The 13,359-nt window shown below is 41.3% G+C and overlaps 1 protein-coding gene across 1 annotated transcript in view; it reads right to left on the bottom strand.

Annotated features, from left to right (window-relative positions):
- Positions 1–7,744: 7,744 nt before the first annotated feature.
- LOC104949208 (bromodomain-containing protein 2-like) overlaps positions 7,745–13,359 on the bottom strand; it is a 6,470-nt gene continuing 855 nt past the window's right edge. Inside the window, exons 2-7 of the mRNA XM_010775522.1 lie at positions 10,806–10,966; positions 10,063–10,560; positions 9,325–9,453; positions 8,923–9,168; positions 8,556–8,815; positions 7,745–8,362 (exon numbers count right to left, since the gene is read on the bottom strand). Of these exons, the coding sequence (XP_010773824.1) occupies positions 8,038–8,362; positions 8,556–8,815; positions 8,923–9,168; positions 9,325–9,453; positions 10,063–10,560; positions 10,806–10,966 (1,619 nt within the window). The 3' untranslated portion in view covers positions 7,745–8,037. The remainder of the gene's footprint in view (positions 8,363–8,555; positions 8,816–8,922; positions 9,169–9,324; positions 9,454–10,062; positions 10,561–10,805; positions 10,967–13,359) is intronic.

Here is a 13,359-nt window from a genome sequence, read left to right as displayed (position 1 = left end):
GTTTTTCTAGAACAGATTACAAATCGCCTGAAAATGGTACAAACAAGTGGCAACATGTGTGATGAAGGTGTTGCGCTGGGCTATATCATGCAATCAAAAGTGAAACGTAACCTCGCTCCATTGCGGAGATATTCCCGCGATAGTGCGGAAAACTTACATTTATTTATTTCAAATGCGAAATTTTTAGCAATATACTCACGGACCACTAGGGGGCGCTCACGGGCCACCAGTGATCCGCGGACCACACTTTGAGAAGCACTGTTCTACATGGAAGTCTGGAGGTGTAAACAGGTGGAGGCAGGCAAAAGTAAGAATGAAGAAGCACTGCTGCAGTGAATCGCACATGATTGGCATGACCAGGTGGAATAAATATAAGATGAATCAATTGAACATGGCTTTTGCAGTAGCAGATTCGCAGATGCAAGCAGCAAAAGAAAGGGAGAGGCAGAAAAACAGAGAGATCATCTTCCGGTTAATAGAGATCACAATATATCTTGCAAGACAAGGCTTGGCCTTCAGGGGTAGAGATGAGAAGGGGTGGGGGGTGCCTTTTTCCAGTTTAGAGCAATAGTCCCTCCAAATGTCTGTGCATGTCCCTGGGACACACACTTGCCCCACTGACACACAAGCTGTGGCAAAGCCTGTGAGCGCATTTTCTACATCATTCAGAATACCAACAACACAATGAGAGGCTGCACCACATTAGCATTTAGAAAAACATGAGCCATTGTGTATTGAAAACATACAATATAAACTTCCAGTCAAACTTATTAATTTATTTAAGCTTTCCAGATTATTTATCAAGTATTATGTCATTTTAACTTAAACGAAACAATAGGGATTTATTCGTTTTTTTGTGATATTTTACTGGCAATGCACTAGAAAATCTTAATCACTGTAATAATGAAAATGTAGCTATATTTGTCTTTTTGGTATTCGTTTATTTTTTTTACGGGGGTTACTGGTAATCATTTTGTGGTGCTTCTGTGTCCATGGAGTTACCACAAAAATAATAATATATATATCTCAATAACGTGGCTTTCACACGAACAAAAAGTATATAAATGATTATTTAAAAAATGTCTGGCAAACATGTGTCGCGAGTCGTGACACAGACGATATTTTGTGCTGTAAACATTTGCTATTAAAAATAAATATACATTAAGCTATTGCTGTAGAAAATGATTGCTCCATGGGAATTAACCTTAGAGGCATTTTATAAGTTCTTTACCTTTTGCACACTTAATGTTTGGAAGCATTGCATTGTGTATCGAAGCATTAAAATAAGATGAGCAGGACCTTGTAGATGTTCTTGACTCCTGTGGTAAAGACACAACAACGTTTCCTTCTTTCAAGGTGTTGTGATATTACTGCAGTGTTTAAGGCTGAGCATATGCAATGTTAATACAATGATATAGTCAGGTAATGACAACTGAGCCTCAATTGACAGTTGACCTTAAGAATACTTTTCCCACATCAATAATCCTCTTAGCTCATCAACTGTACTCTACAGTAAATTATTTTTAAATGCAGTCTATTACGTCGTGTCATGACAATTAATCGTGCTGCATGAATCCTAACGTCTTAATATACGATATAGCCTACTGTTTTATTATTAATTAGTTAACATTTACAGTTGCAGGTTACTAATGTGGCTTTGTGTTTTGAACCTGCATTGCATAAACGTATAGCCTTACTTAAATGTCTCAGTTCTCACACAATAGAGCTAAAAAAACATCGTTGTTTTCTTTCAAAACAAAGAATAGTCAGACTCTTGGTTTTACAATTCAACAGCTGGTGATCGCGTGGTTCGGACGCCCCGCCCTCACTGTTTGTAAACACTGCCTCATAATGACAGAAACGAATAATGGGGAGAAAGTTAATGTCAAATCAAGAACAAGAAATCCTTATTATGCTCTAGGAAAGGCTACATTGTGATTCCGTTAGTCGATCCCACTCGTTCTCCACTGCATAAAACGTTATAGCACCGGAACAGGAGCTATGAAGCTAACCTAACAGCTAACGCGCCACCGGACGGCAACACTGCCTGACAAATCGGTTCATGTGGGGCTGCTACATGTCGCAAGATATGTGTATTAAGCATGTGGTAGACTGTATACACTTCCAGTTATGTTCTGAGATAGTCACATGAGCAGTGGGATTAGTGTCTGCAGGGTGTCTGAGCGATGAATGACCGACTGACAGAAAGCCGGGCGGGGAACCAGCCGATGGGGCTGCAGCTGTCATGACCTGCCTCCCTTTACGCGAGCTCTCGATAGAAGCTAAAAGCTAAAAGAAAAGGGTTGCACATAAAGTGCAAACACATTTAGCTGCAATGAAGCAAGCAAGTCATGTTTTGATAGTCTGCTTTAAAAGCAAGCTAAACAAGGCACTGTACAGAGACAACCGTTTGCTGACAAGCTAGCGTTGTTATCGAGAGGCTAACGGTAACTAACGTAGCTAATGTTAAATGATGCACTCAAAGCTAACGTTAGTCTTTCTTTCAAGACATTTACATCGTTTCATTTCACAAAGGTGTGAACAGAAATTACAGCGCGCTTTACCTGTCGTGATGCGGGTTGACGGCCGCTTCCATTGGCCTGTAGGCGGAGTGTTATTACAATCCAATTTTTCCACCACTGTTTACGCTGCACTTCCACTGTTACACCACTAAACAACCCCAAAATGAAATGGCGACCTATCGCTTCCGCTTGAACCTTATATAAACCTCCGCGTGGCAGTGTTGCGTACTTCCTGTCACGTGGTACTACTGCCCTCCTATTGGCTGTAACTATACGTCTATCAAACAGCACACGCCCAGCATCTTCATGGTCGGTACCATGGTCGGTACATCTTGTACTCCGTCATATTTGAACCATGGAGCCACAGGCGTAATTTGCGCCGGGGACGCTGGAGACTTGTCCCCACCTCTTTATAGTGTAACGTACAAATGTTCTGAAAAATAGCAAAGGAATGTAATAAACAAGAACACTGGTTTATATGTGCAATTTGGACATTTTAGTATATTTTAATTGTAAAAAAAAACTTTGCTCCCACTTTGCAGCAGCAGGGCGAAGACACTGCACTTTAATAAATGTAAGTGGAAATAAATGTAGAAATACTTGTATTTTGTATTTGTACTTTTTTTTCCTTTTCTTGTGTTTATTTAAATTCTCTGCATTTATTCCCAAATTTATTTATTTATTCCTGTATTTCTTTTCTTTTTTCTTGTGTATATTTATTCCTGTATTTATTTCCACATTTATGTATTTATTATTCCTGTATTAATTTATTTTTCTTGTGTTTAGTTATTCCTGTATTTATTTCTACATTTATTATTCCTGTATTTATTGATTTTTCTTGTGTTTATTTATTCCTAGTTTTTTTTCACTTATTTATTTATGTTTTACTTATGCTGGTCAATTATTCTTTCCTCCATACCTGTGTGCTCTTTGTGTGCATAAAGGTACAAATTAAATCCAAATCACATCACAAGACCTATAGTTGGGCGTTCATTCTTTTCAGAACACATTGGTGGTCCAGGGGTCTATGCATTGGTTTTTCATGCAGGTGCTTGAGGTTCAACACCCAGCGCAGGGACATCTTTAGTCCACTGCTATGCTGATGTTAAATCTAAAGAAATGCCCCCACCACTTTTTCTAACAAAAATGCATGGAACACAATAGCAGCGTTGAATCTTTTTAGTTTTTACATTATGGCTTCAAAGTGTTCACAATTACGACTTTACTTAAACAAATGAACATCATTTTGTCTGCAGGGAATGGTGGAATTATTATGTTTTATTTTTTTTAACAATTTACCATATATACACATATTTGCATTAAGGCCAACAGGATCAGATGAACATATAAAAAAACAGAAACATAAATAAAGTTGAAGTGCTAGCGATATTTCGGAAATAATATTCTTCTATTATGCATTTGATTAAACCTTTGTTGCATGTTTGCCATGACCCATGACTAGTTCCACAAATAATTTCCTTAAAAGAAAAGTTTCCTTAATGTACACATATTTAAGTTGTGTCAAGCCATAAAGCTTCAGAAATAAATTTAAATTTAAATAAATGATCAGTAGTTTGAGTATCATTACAGAAATAGAATTCCTTAAAAAACTAAATTTCAGCCCTTTTAGCCATGTATTATAATTTTAGAAACAAAAAAGCTCAAACTGAAATCTTTCATTTTCTGATAGAAATGCAGGGAACAAGCCTATTTGATAAAACAATAAAACAATCACAAATATACACAATATATACAATCACATCATTACACACAATCTAAAATCTCTAAAATGATTCTAGGGATTTAAGATTATAGTCTAATCTAATCTTATTATTCACTTCTGCTTTTTTTTTGCAGAATATCAACATAAAACGTGTGTATGAAGCAAACAAGTGTGTGATTGTCATAAACTATCTTCAAGATGATTTCTTGTAATATTATATTTAGTTATAATGTTATGTTCGTTGTGAAGCACTTTGGCAAACCCTCTGTTTTTAAAATGTGCAAAAGAAATAAAGTGGATTGGATTGGATGATTCATATTCACACCCATTGGCACATTGCAACTCCACCTGCTTTAAAGGGGCATGAAGAAGGGAAATATTCCTAATAGGCAAATACTCACAACACTTGTATGTATGGTTAATAATATTAATAATAATAATAATAATAATAATAATAATAAATGACACTTATATAGCGCTTTTCAAAAAACTCAAAGACTCTTTGATGTATACGTTTTGGTCTCACAACTCTGTCATTATTTAAAGCTGGAGTTTTGACTCTTCATGTCTTGATTTTTAACTAGCAACTTTCCGGTAACACGTCTGCTTTTCTGATTTGAGGGCAACCCCTGCACGCACGTATCACTGAGCATCATTCTTCACCTCTTCTTCACGGTGAAAGCCCATATTCTGCTTTCTCAACAGTTCAGCATAAGGGCCGCCTTTCCTCAACAGCTCATCGTGAGTGCCTTCCTCCTTCAGCGTACCATTGTCGAGGACAAATATATGATTGGCCTTCTCTACAACACTCATCCTGTTGGATATCAACAGCACGGTGCAGTTGTTGGTTGGGTTCAACAAAGCTTGGTTCACCTGTTGAGTAAAATAATGACTTAGTGTTACATGAAGAAATCTGGTTAATATGAGCAAAATGTATGAAACTCAGAGCAAGAATTTCTTACCTGATATTCATTCTCTGTGTCCAAGTCACTGGTGGCGTTGTCCAGAATCAGGATTTTGGGACGTCTGATTAAAGCTCTGGCAATGGCGATGCGTTGCTTCTGTCCTCCTGACACCTGGCCTCCCTTCTCCCCGGCATCTGTGCGACACAAAGGCATGCTGTTATTGTGTTTATGTACATCTTTGGGGAGCAGTGCATTTTTTATTGCATGAGGAAAAACCACAACATGTACTGTTGGTTAAATGAGCACTTTCTAATTTTCAGATTTATACTTGTTTCTAAAAGAACATGTTTTCATGCTAAGGTGATCAACTTACTCTAACTGTATTTCTGTATATACATTTATTATCCTTTACTTTTGAACCACGTTTTCCATTTCTTTCCAGTAGTATATAACAATAACAGAACATAAATGGATGCATTACCTGATTTAAATTTGAAATGGTTTAAGTTAATATGAGTTTTTGCTAAACTTGATACGGTGATCTAGCTACTCTACTGTAGCTGTCAGTAATAATATTAAAGTGTTATGTTAATGAAATTGAAGAACTTTTATTACTATCTAAGCTTGTTTTTGGAGGAAACATAATTATATGATTTTCAATACCTGCAGATACTCTGGTACCAAGACTTACTTAAACAAACGTTTTCTATTACTAAGAATCTGTAGATGATTCTTACATTGTGCAAACATTACAAAAAAATGATATTCTTTTAATTCCAGGAAGTAAAAAGAACCAATTGGAAGAATTACACATAAGGATTGAATGCTAATAGATTGTGTCGTGGCTCGGACCTGTGTCGTATCCCTTTGACAGATCCGTGATGAAGTCGTGTGCACTGGCCAACTTGGCAGCTCTGTACATATCCTCATCCGACGCATCCTCGCAGCCGTACTTGATGTTCTCCCGCACAGAGCGAGCAAACAGCACACAATCTTGGCTCACCACAGCAATCTATAAATAAACAGGATGCACAGGAAACCTCAGTTGCTGTGTGACTGTTGATTTACAATGAGCGTAACATCTGACAAAAAATAAGCAGAAATTGCTACTAAGTGTTCTTGTGATATTCCTGTGACAAACATATAACATGGAACGCACTTATTGTAAGTCGCTTTGGATAAAAGCATCAGCTAAATGCAATGTAATATAAACCTACAGGTTTCAGCTTCCAGGCTGTATCTTGTTAGGTCTTTTTTCATCTTAATGCCCAAAAAAAGAATGCCGTAATTACGCTTCTTGATATTTCTGCCTTAAAGAAAGTTCTCAAAAGACTTGATAACTGAATGCAGTCTTTACTGTTTGAATATGCTGTTCTTCTTGGTGAAAAATAGATATCTCAATTATACAAATTCATGTCTATACGCATTCAACATAGGAATGCATTAGAAGAAACATTGATCCCTGGTTAAAACACATCATGGGTCCTGTACGTTTCTGATTATTGCGCTCAATGAAAATCAAATTAGACACTTTCAGCTTAAAATATTCTAATAAAAATTGGTCCTGTAGAAATGTCCTGTGACAACCCACCTTGTCATGTAGGTACTGGTCTTTGTAGTTTTTCAGAGGTTTCCCATCCAGTAGGATCTCCCCTGCTTGGGGCTGGTAGAATCTCTCCAACAGCTTGACGCAGGTGGACTTCCCCGATCTGTTGAGCCCAACGATGGCAGTGACTTGGCCTGGCTTTATATCCAGAGAAACTTCCTGGTAGATGAGAGGAATACGATGAATTGATAAATACTTGTATTCAGCAGGGATGCTCCGATCGCCAATTTTGGGGCCGATCGCCGGAATCAGTATCGGCCGATACCGATCACCGATCCGATCGAGTGGGCGGGGCCTACGGGGATCTTCCATTTAAAGTGATGTTTACAACTCAGTTAATGGGGCTCATTCACTGGCGCTTCCACAAACAACAACCAACATAATTATTACATTCAAATGAAGTACATTATTCAAGTTTACATTAACTTTGGATAATAACACGGGAGAAATTAGCGGAAGCGCTCTCTTTTCCTCTCTCCCTCTCGCTCTCTCTCTCCTGACAGCCTGTCAGTATTGTCTCATGCAGCTCGCTGATCCAGTAATGAGTGACCCGACAGTGAAGAATAAATATATGTGCAGCAGCTGATCTGATCTCTGTCTCGCGTGCGGTTACACTTCACTCGCGTTTATGTCCATATCGATCAGATCCAGCTCTCCTGATCGGCCCTTATAGAGAGCACCGATCAAACTATTAAGAGTGAATATCGGCCGATAATGATAAGCGGCCAATCCATCGGAGCATCCCTAATTATTACCGGACATTTTGACCGGCAGGTTTTGAATTTACCGGTTTTTAATACATTTGACCAGCTAAAAACCGGTAATTACCAGCTAACGGAAACCCTGGTTGGTGTGTGTGTAGAGGTGTGTGTGTGTGTGTGTGTGTGTGTGTGTGTGTGTGTGTGTGTGTGTGTGTGTGTGTGTAGAGGTGTGTGCGGTCACTCTTTAGCTGTTCGAATGAAGGTAAACACAGTGTAGGCGGTGCGTAAAAGCTCTTTGAGCGCTGGTGCTGCTTATCTCTGAGTTACACGTCCCGCTGCCTTCTGGAGTAACCGCAGGCTGCTACGTTTTAACCACACACCCCTGGCCGAAATGTCCTTAAAATGAAGTCTGAGTCCCCACGTAAACACAACTCCTGTGCGCTCCACTTCCTCCTTGGCGCACCGGTAACTCCTTGGCGAACGAGATCTCGATCTCTCTCTCTTTTTTTTTTTTTTCCATGTCCCTTTAGGGGCTCCGTAAGACATTATTGAAACAAAGATATTCTGTTATTTGATTGCTTCATTTACCTAGTTCACCGTAAGGCTTGCGGGGCTTCTTCCTCAGACAGGTCATGACGTAGCGCTCCAGCTCCTTCAGTGTCGACGGCTTCAGTGTTTCAAAGTCAATCTCGATCTCCTCGGGGTTGGTGTCCCTCAGGGAAGGCTCCCTGGACTGAATGATGTGGACCACACGACCCAGCTTCTCCCCCGGCAGCTTGTTGATGTCGAGACTCAGCTGGCGCTTCTCATCGTACGACATGGGCACAAACTCCTCCTCTTCCTCAGAGTCGTAGTGCGGCAGCATGGATGTGGGCGGTGGGGGGTAGAAGGGCTTCTTTGTGGGCCTGCAGAATCAAGAGAAGCATACAGTACAGTCAGGACAAAAGCCCATTATAGTGAGCTACTTGATTTTCTGAATAAGTCATGAAATATACAAGATTGCGTGTTTGTAACTGTAGCTTGAGCAACTCTTTGAAGTGAAAACGTGATACGGTTTGATGGTATTTCTGTAGGATGGGTCATTATTTTACTACTGACTTGCTATTCTTGTTACTCTTCTTCCCCTGGCTCTTCTTTGGCTGGGAGCCAACTGTTTTGGCAGACTTGCTTTTCAGGATCTTGCCGGGCATTTTCCATTCCTCAGAGCCAGCTCTGCTTCTTTCAGTTCGACTCCTCTTCTCCAGCTTCTTCTTTTTCTTCTTCTCCTTTTCCTTTTTGTCCTTCTTCTCTTTCTTCTTCTTGGCCTTAATGATGGGGCCTTGAGAGAGGGCGGCGAGCTGCTCGTGCATGGCTTTGAGCTGATCAGAAAATAACATTAAAAGACAATTATCTAGGTATCTACAAGTTTGTTTCCACATACAATATGTTGTAATCAAAGATGACTAACCAATACTAAAGGACTTACTTGTGTGCACACCTGATTCTGTAACTCAGCCAAGCGATGTGCTCGCACTTCTTCGCAGTCGGAGTTAGGGCTGCTCTCACTCCCTTCACTCTCACTGCTGGGCTCACTCTCTGAGGTGGAGGATGATGAGGACGAGGAGGAGGAAGAAGAGGAAGACGATGATGATGGATTGCCACTTATTGACATGGCTGAGTGATCCATATGTGGGACATCTGGCATCTTTGCAAATCGGAACTCAAACACATCCTGGGGCACAAAAAGAAAGCAAATAAAGAAACGTTAAGAAAGGGGAGAAAATGAGCAATTAACTGTCACAGAGAAGGGTTTTTTCACAGTCTGTTGCACTTTTATTTCAGGCCTGATTATTATTATTATTAAGTACAATTGGACAGATAAGCTCACCTGCAGTTTCCGTGCCATGCCTACAACATCATGGTCGGGTGGGTTGTACTTGTAGCAGTTGGAGAACATGAGTCTGATTTCGCTAGCAAACTGTTGAGCGTCTCTGTATTCCCGACAGTCCATCTTCCTCTGATGAAGAGACAGACAGTTTTAGAACGTCAACGAAATGTTTTTTTTTCTTCCAGTTATCAGTTCAATAATACTTAATACTAATTGCCAATTTACAAAAAATAACCCATTTTATCATATATGTTTTTTAAAAGAACATTTTTACATTGAAAGATCGGACACAACATACATTTATTTTAAAATGTATTTTTTGTTATTTTTTTATTATTTATTATTACATGGCTTAGTTGACTACTCGATTCTGATTGGTCAATTCAGAACACGTGACACGTTGTTAATCCAGAACAGACAGGCCGCTGTCAAGGATTTATTGACCGTTGTTAAGGACGCTCACATCTGCACAAAGAAGTCAGGTCGATTTAACTGTATACAGTTTGGCTGTATACGCTTCGCGTCGGGATCCTGATCTGCCTGTCGGGTGTTCTTTTACCCATAATGACCGCCTTGCTGCACATTATCCCTTACTTACTACATCCTACAGTACTTAAAATGTGTTTTTGCACAGGACTTTTTAAAACAAACTGCCCCTAAACTCCCTACTAATCTTGTAAAAAAAAAAGTGTTTTGATATGTTATAATTCAGTAATTAAAAAGTTAAAAGCAAGTCACCTTGATGGAGTTGAGGTCCATGGGACATTTAATGATATCATGATAGTCATGAAGTCCCAGTGCAGCTGCGTCCACAGGGGTGTAGAACGGCCAGGCGTACGCTGCATGTTTCTTTGACAACATGTCCTTCAGCAGGCCGCTGCAGTACCTCAGCTGGGGGCTCATTTTGCCCTTCTTCAGGGGCTGAGCCTGGACTGAGTCAGGCAGGTCCTTCTTGGGGGGTTTGATGGGGCGTCCGCTGCCCACTCTGCGTCCACCGCCCGCCATCATTGGCTGGAGAAGGATGGGACCTCCAGGGCTCCTCACCAGGCCCATCCCAGGTGGGGTCTCCAGGCTCATGCCCCCCATGGAAGAGATGGAGTGCATGGAGGTGTCGTGGACCTGGCCCCCGTGGCCTCCTTTCCCAAGACCCACCATGTGTGTTGCTCCTGACAGGCCCACAGTTAATCCCATGGTGGAAGGGGTGGTGGTGTCTGCCTTACGTTTCACACCTTTTTTCTAGAAATAAAAAAGTGTGGATGTCACAATACTAAGGTTTAAGTCCATCTTCATCATATTCCTTTAAGATACATACACTACATGTTTCAGCAGCCCCATAAGCAACCCCACCCTAGACATTTGTGTTAAATTGAATGTGCAAGAGCCTCACTTACTGCTCTCGGTTGTCATTCATTGTTTCATTTAAATGTCATAGACGTGAGTAATGTTGCTAACTATAAATAACATTAATGAGTTTATTGTACCTTGGTGGTGGGCTGTGTTAGCGGCAGGCTCATGATGTTGGCCGGTGGGAGGCTTTTGGTTAGCACAGTCTGGGGAGAGTTGGCCAGCATGGACTCCCCCGTGTCCGAGGAAGAAGGGGAGTAGGCTGACTGGGACACTGCCGGCACCTGCTGAGCCCTCGCTGGGGAGAGACAAATATTCAACTTAAGTGATGGGATTTAGCCCTAGATTGAAAAGTTAAGAGTAAAGCAAATATCACTGGGGACGTGCATGATCTTAAAAGGTCCCCTATTATACTGTTTTCATCAATATATTATAGGTATCAGATATATACAAAACATGTCTCTGAAGTGTTTGGCTCCAAATACCAAACAGATCATGCATTGCAGCATCCCATAATCCCCTCGGTTTCAAAAGTGCTGATTCTCTGTCTTTTACTTTAGACCAGGGGTCTCCAACACGTCGATCGCGAGCTACCGGTAGCTCGCAAGCCCTCAATAAGTAGCTCGCCAAGCAAGCGTTTGTTAAATATATGCTAACTAGGTAACATAAGATAAGAATAAACAAGTTTAAATGATGTTATTGGTTGTGATCATATTCTAAAGATTTTTGGATTATTGAAAAGTATACAGCTCCCTTTCATATGAGTGTTGAGAGCTGTATCCATAAATTCATTTTGTGCTCAAAGTGCACCAGATTGATGCATTTCACTTCAACATTTAAAAAAAAAATCTTCCCGGGAGTGCATGCCCCCGGACCCCCCTAGAGGAGGTTAGGTCCACCCCCAAATAAAGCAGGTTAAAATTATTAAATTGCATACATTTTATTTTAGTAAACACTAAAAACGGGTCCCACAGACACCTGTGAATAAATGTGTAGGAAAATGATGAATACACTAGATTTTCCAAAAAATATACAGAAATATACAATAAAGTGACATCTGGCGTCGTTTTTGTAAGAAATGTTCACTTCCGCATAAAAAAGCCTTGGCACGTGACCTCCCGCGTGTGACGTAACACGGGGGAAACAAGGGGGAGAGCGGCCGGTGTAACGTATTAATAAACATGGATCCCAATGCTAGTTTCGACACAGAAGACACAGAAGAAGTTGAACATGAATATTCGAATGCATATGACGGACCACAACCTTATAATTATGAGCCTGCTAGGCGTCCAAGAGACCAGGAGCAGCCAAGGATTAGAAGAAATAACGGCCATCGGAGAGAAATTGAGCTGTGGTGTGAGGAGAACCAGTGGAGAACTGGGCAGCTATCTTGGTGAGTGACCGGCGTTAGCTACAGAATGTTAGCTAACGTCACATCACAACATTGTGAAGTTAGCTATCATATATCAGGCTAAAGTAGCATTGATAATATACTAACGTTACAGGCAGGACTGCTGATACTGATCCATAACAGAAACTAATGCGCAAGTATCNACCTCTCTGGGGGGGAAGGAGCCGGAGCTTGTGCGGGAGGTGGAGCGTTACCAGTTGGATCTGGTGCTTATGCACCCAACAGCAGTTCAGAGTATACGGGCCGTATACTCTGAACTGCTGTTGGGTGCATAAGCACCAGATCCAACTGGTAACGCTCCACCTCCCGCACAAGCTCCGGCTCCTTCCCCCCCAGAGAGGTGACGTTCCACGTCCCCAAAACCAGCTTCTGTCGCCCGGGTCTGGTCCGTCGAGACCCTCCACTCTCACTGCCACCCTTCTGGCAGCGCAGCCGACCCCATCGCTGTTTCCCGTAGGTGGTGGACCCGCGGGACGGAGAAGCAGAGGTGTTGCCCACGTTGCCTTTTCGGGCTGTGCCCGGCCGGGCTCCGTGGCAAGCCCGGCCACCAGACGCTCGCCGACGAGTCCTCCTTCTGGGCCTGGCTCCAGAAGGGGACCCTGGGCTTCCTCTGGGCCGGGTATCCTCACTTTGTGTGTTGTCTTTCATGAGGTCTTTTGAACCAATCTTAGTCTGGCCCCTTGCCTGAGACCAATTTGCAATGGGAGACCCTACCAGGAACAAAAAGTTCCAGACAACACAACCCCCAGGTTCATCAGGGCACACAAACCTCTCTACCACGGTAAAGTGCTGGTTCTTCAGAGATAATAACCACTTTAAATTGAAAACGTGTTGAAAGTATATATATTTTTTATACTTTTTTTAACATCATTATTGCCTTGAGTATTTATTTCTCTATTTAACTTTTTCCTACAGCAGAAATAATAATATTTTCTCACATGTGTTGAAGGCTTGACTGAGCTTGACTGAGCTTGAAAGCCTTCTCTGTCAAGCTGCAGCTTTCACACTAAGGTCAAAGGTTAAATGATTCTCCTCAAAATAAAAGTCTCAGATAAAGTCTGAAGTTTGAAAAAGTTACTCAGGACCAACATGTTAACTGTGCGTCTCAGGCAGATGATGAAGCATGTGTGTACTTTACGTGTTAATGAGGGAGTTATGGCGCATTTTCACTACAGCGCGGAGCTCGCTTTAAGCATGCCGAGCCGTGCGGGGCCCGTTTTTGGTTGCGTTCCCACTTAGCGTAGTACCGGCTAGCGGGTACTATTTCACAGTTTTTCTGG

The sequence above is a fragment of the Notothenia coriiceps genome, unplaced genomic scaffold (assembly GCF_000735185.1).
Source record: "Notothenia coriiceps isolate Sejong01 unplaced genomic scaffold, NC01 NC01_scaffold00015796, whole genome shotgun sequence".
In the NCBI taxonomy this organism is placed as follows: Eukaryota; Metazoa; Chordata; class Actinopteri; order Perciformes; family Nototheniidae; genus Notothenia; species Notothenia coriiceps.
This window is presented reverse-complemented; position numbering and strand designations above follow the sequence as displayed.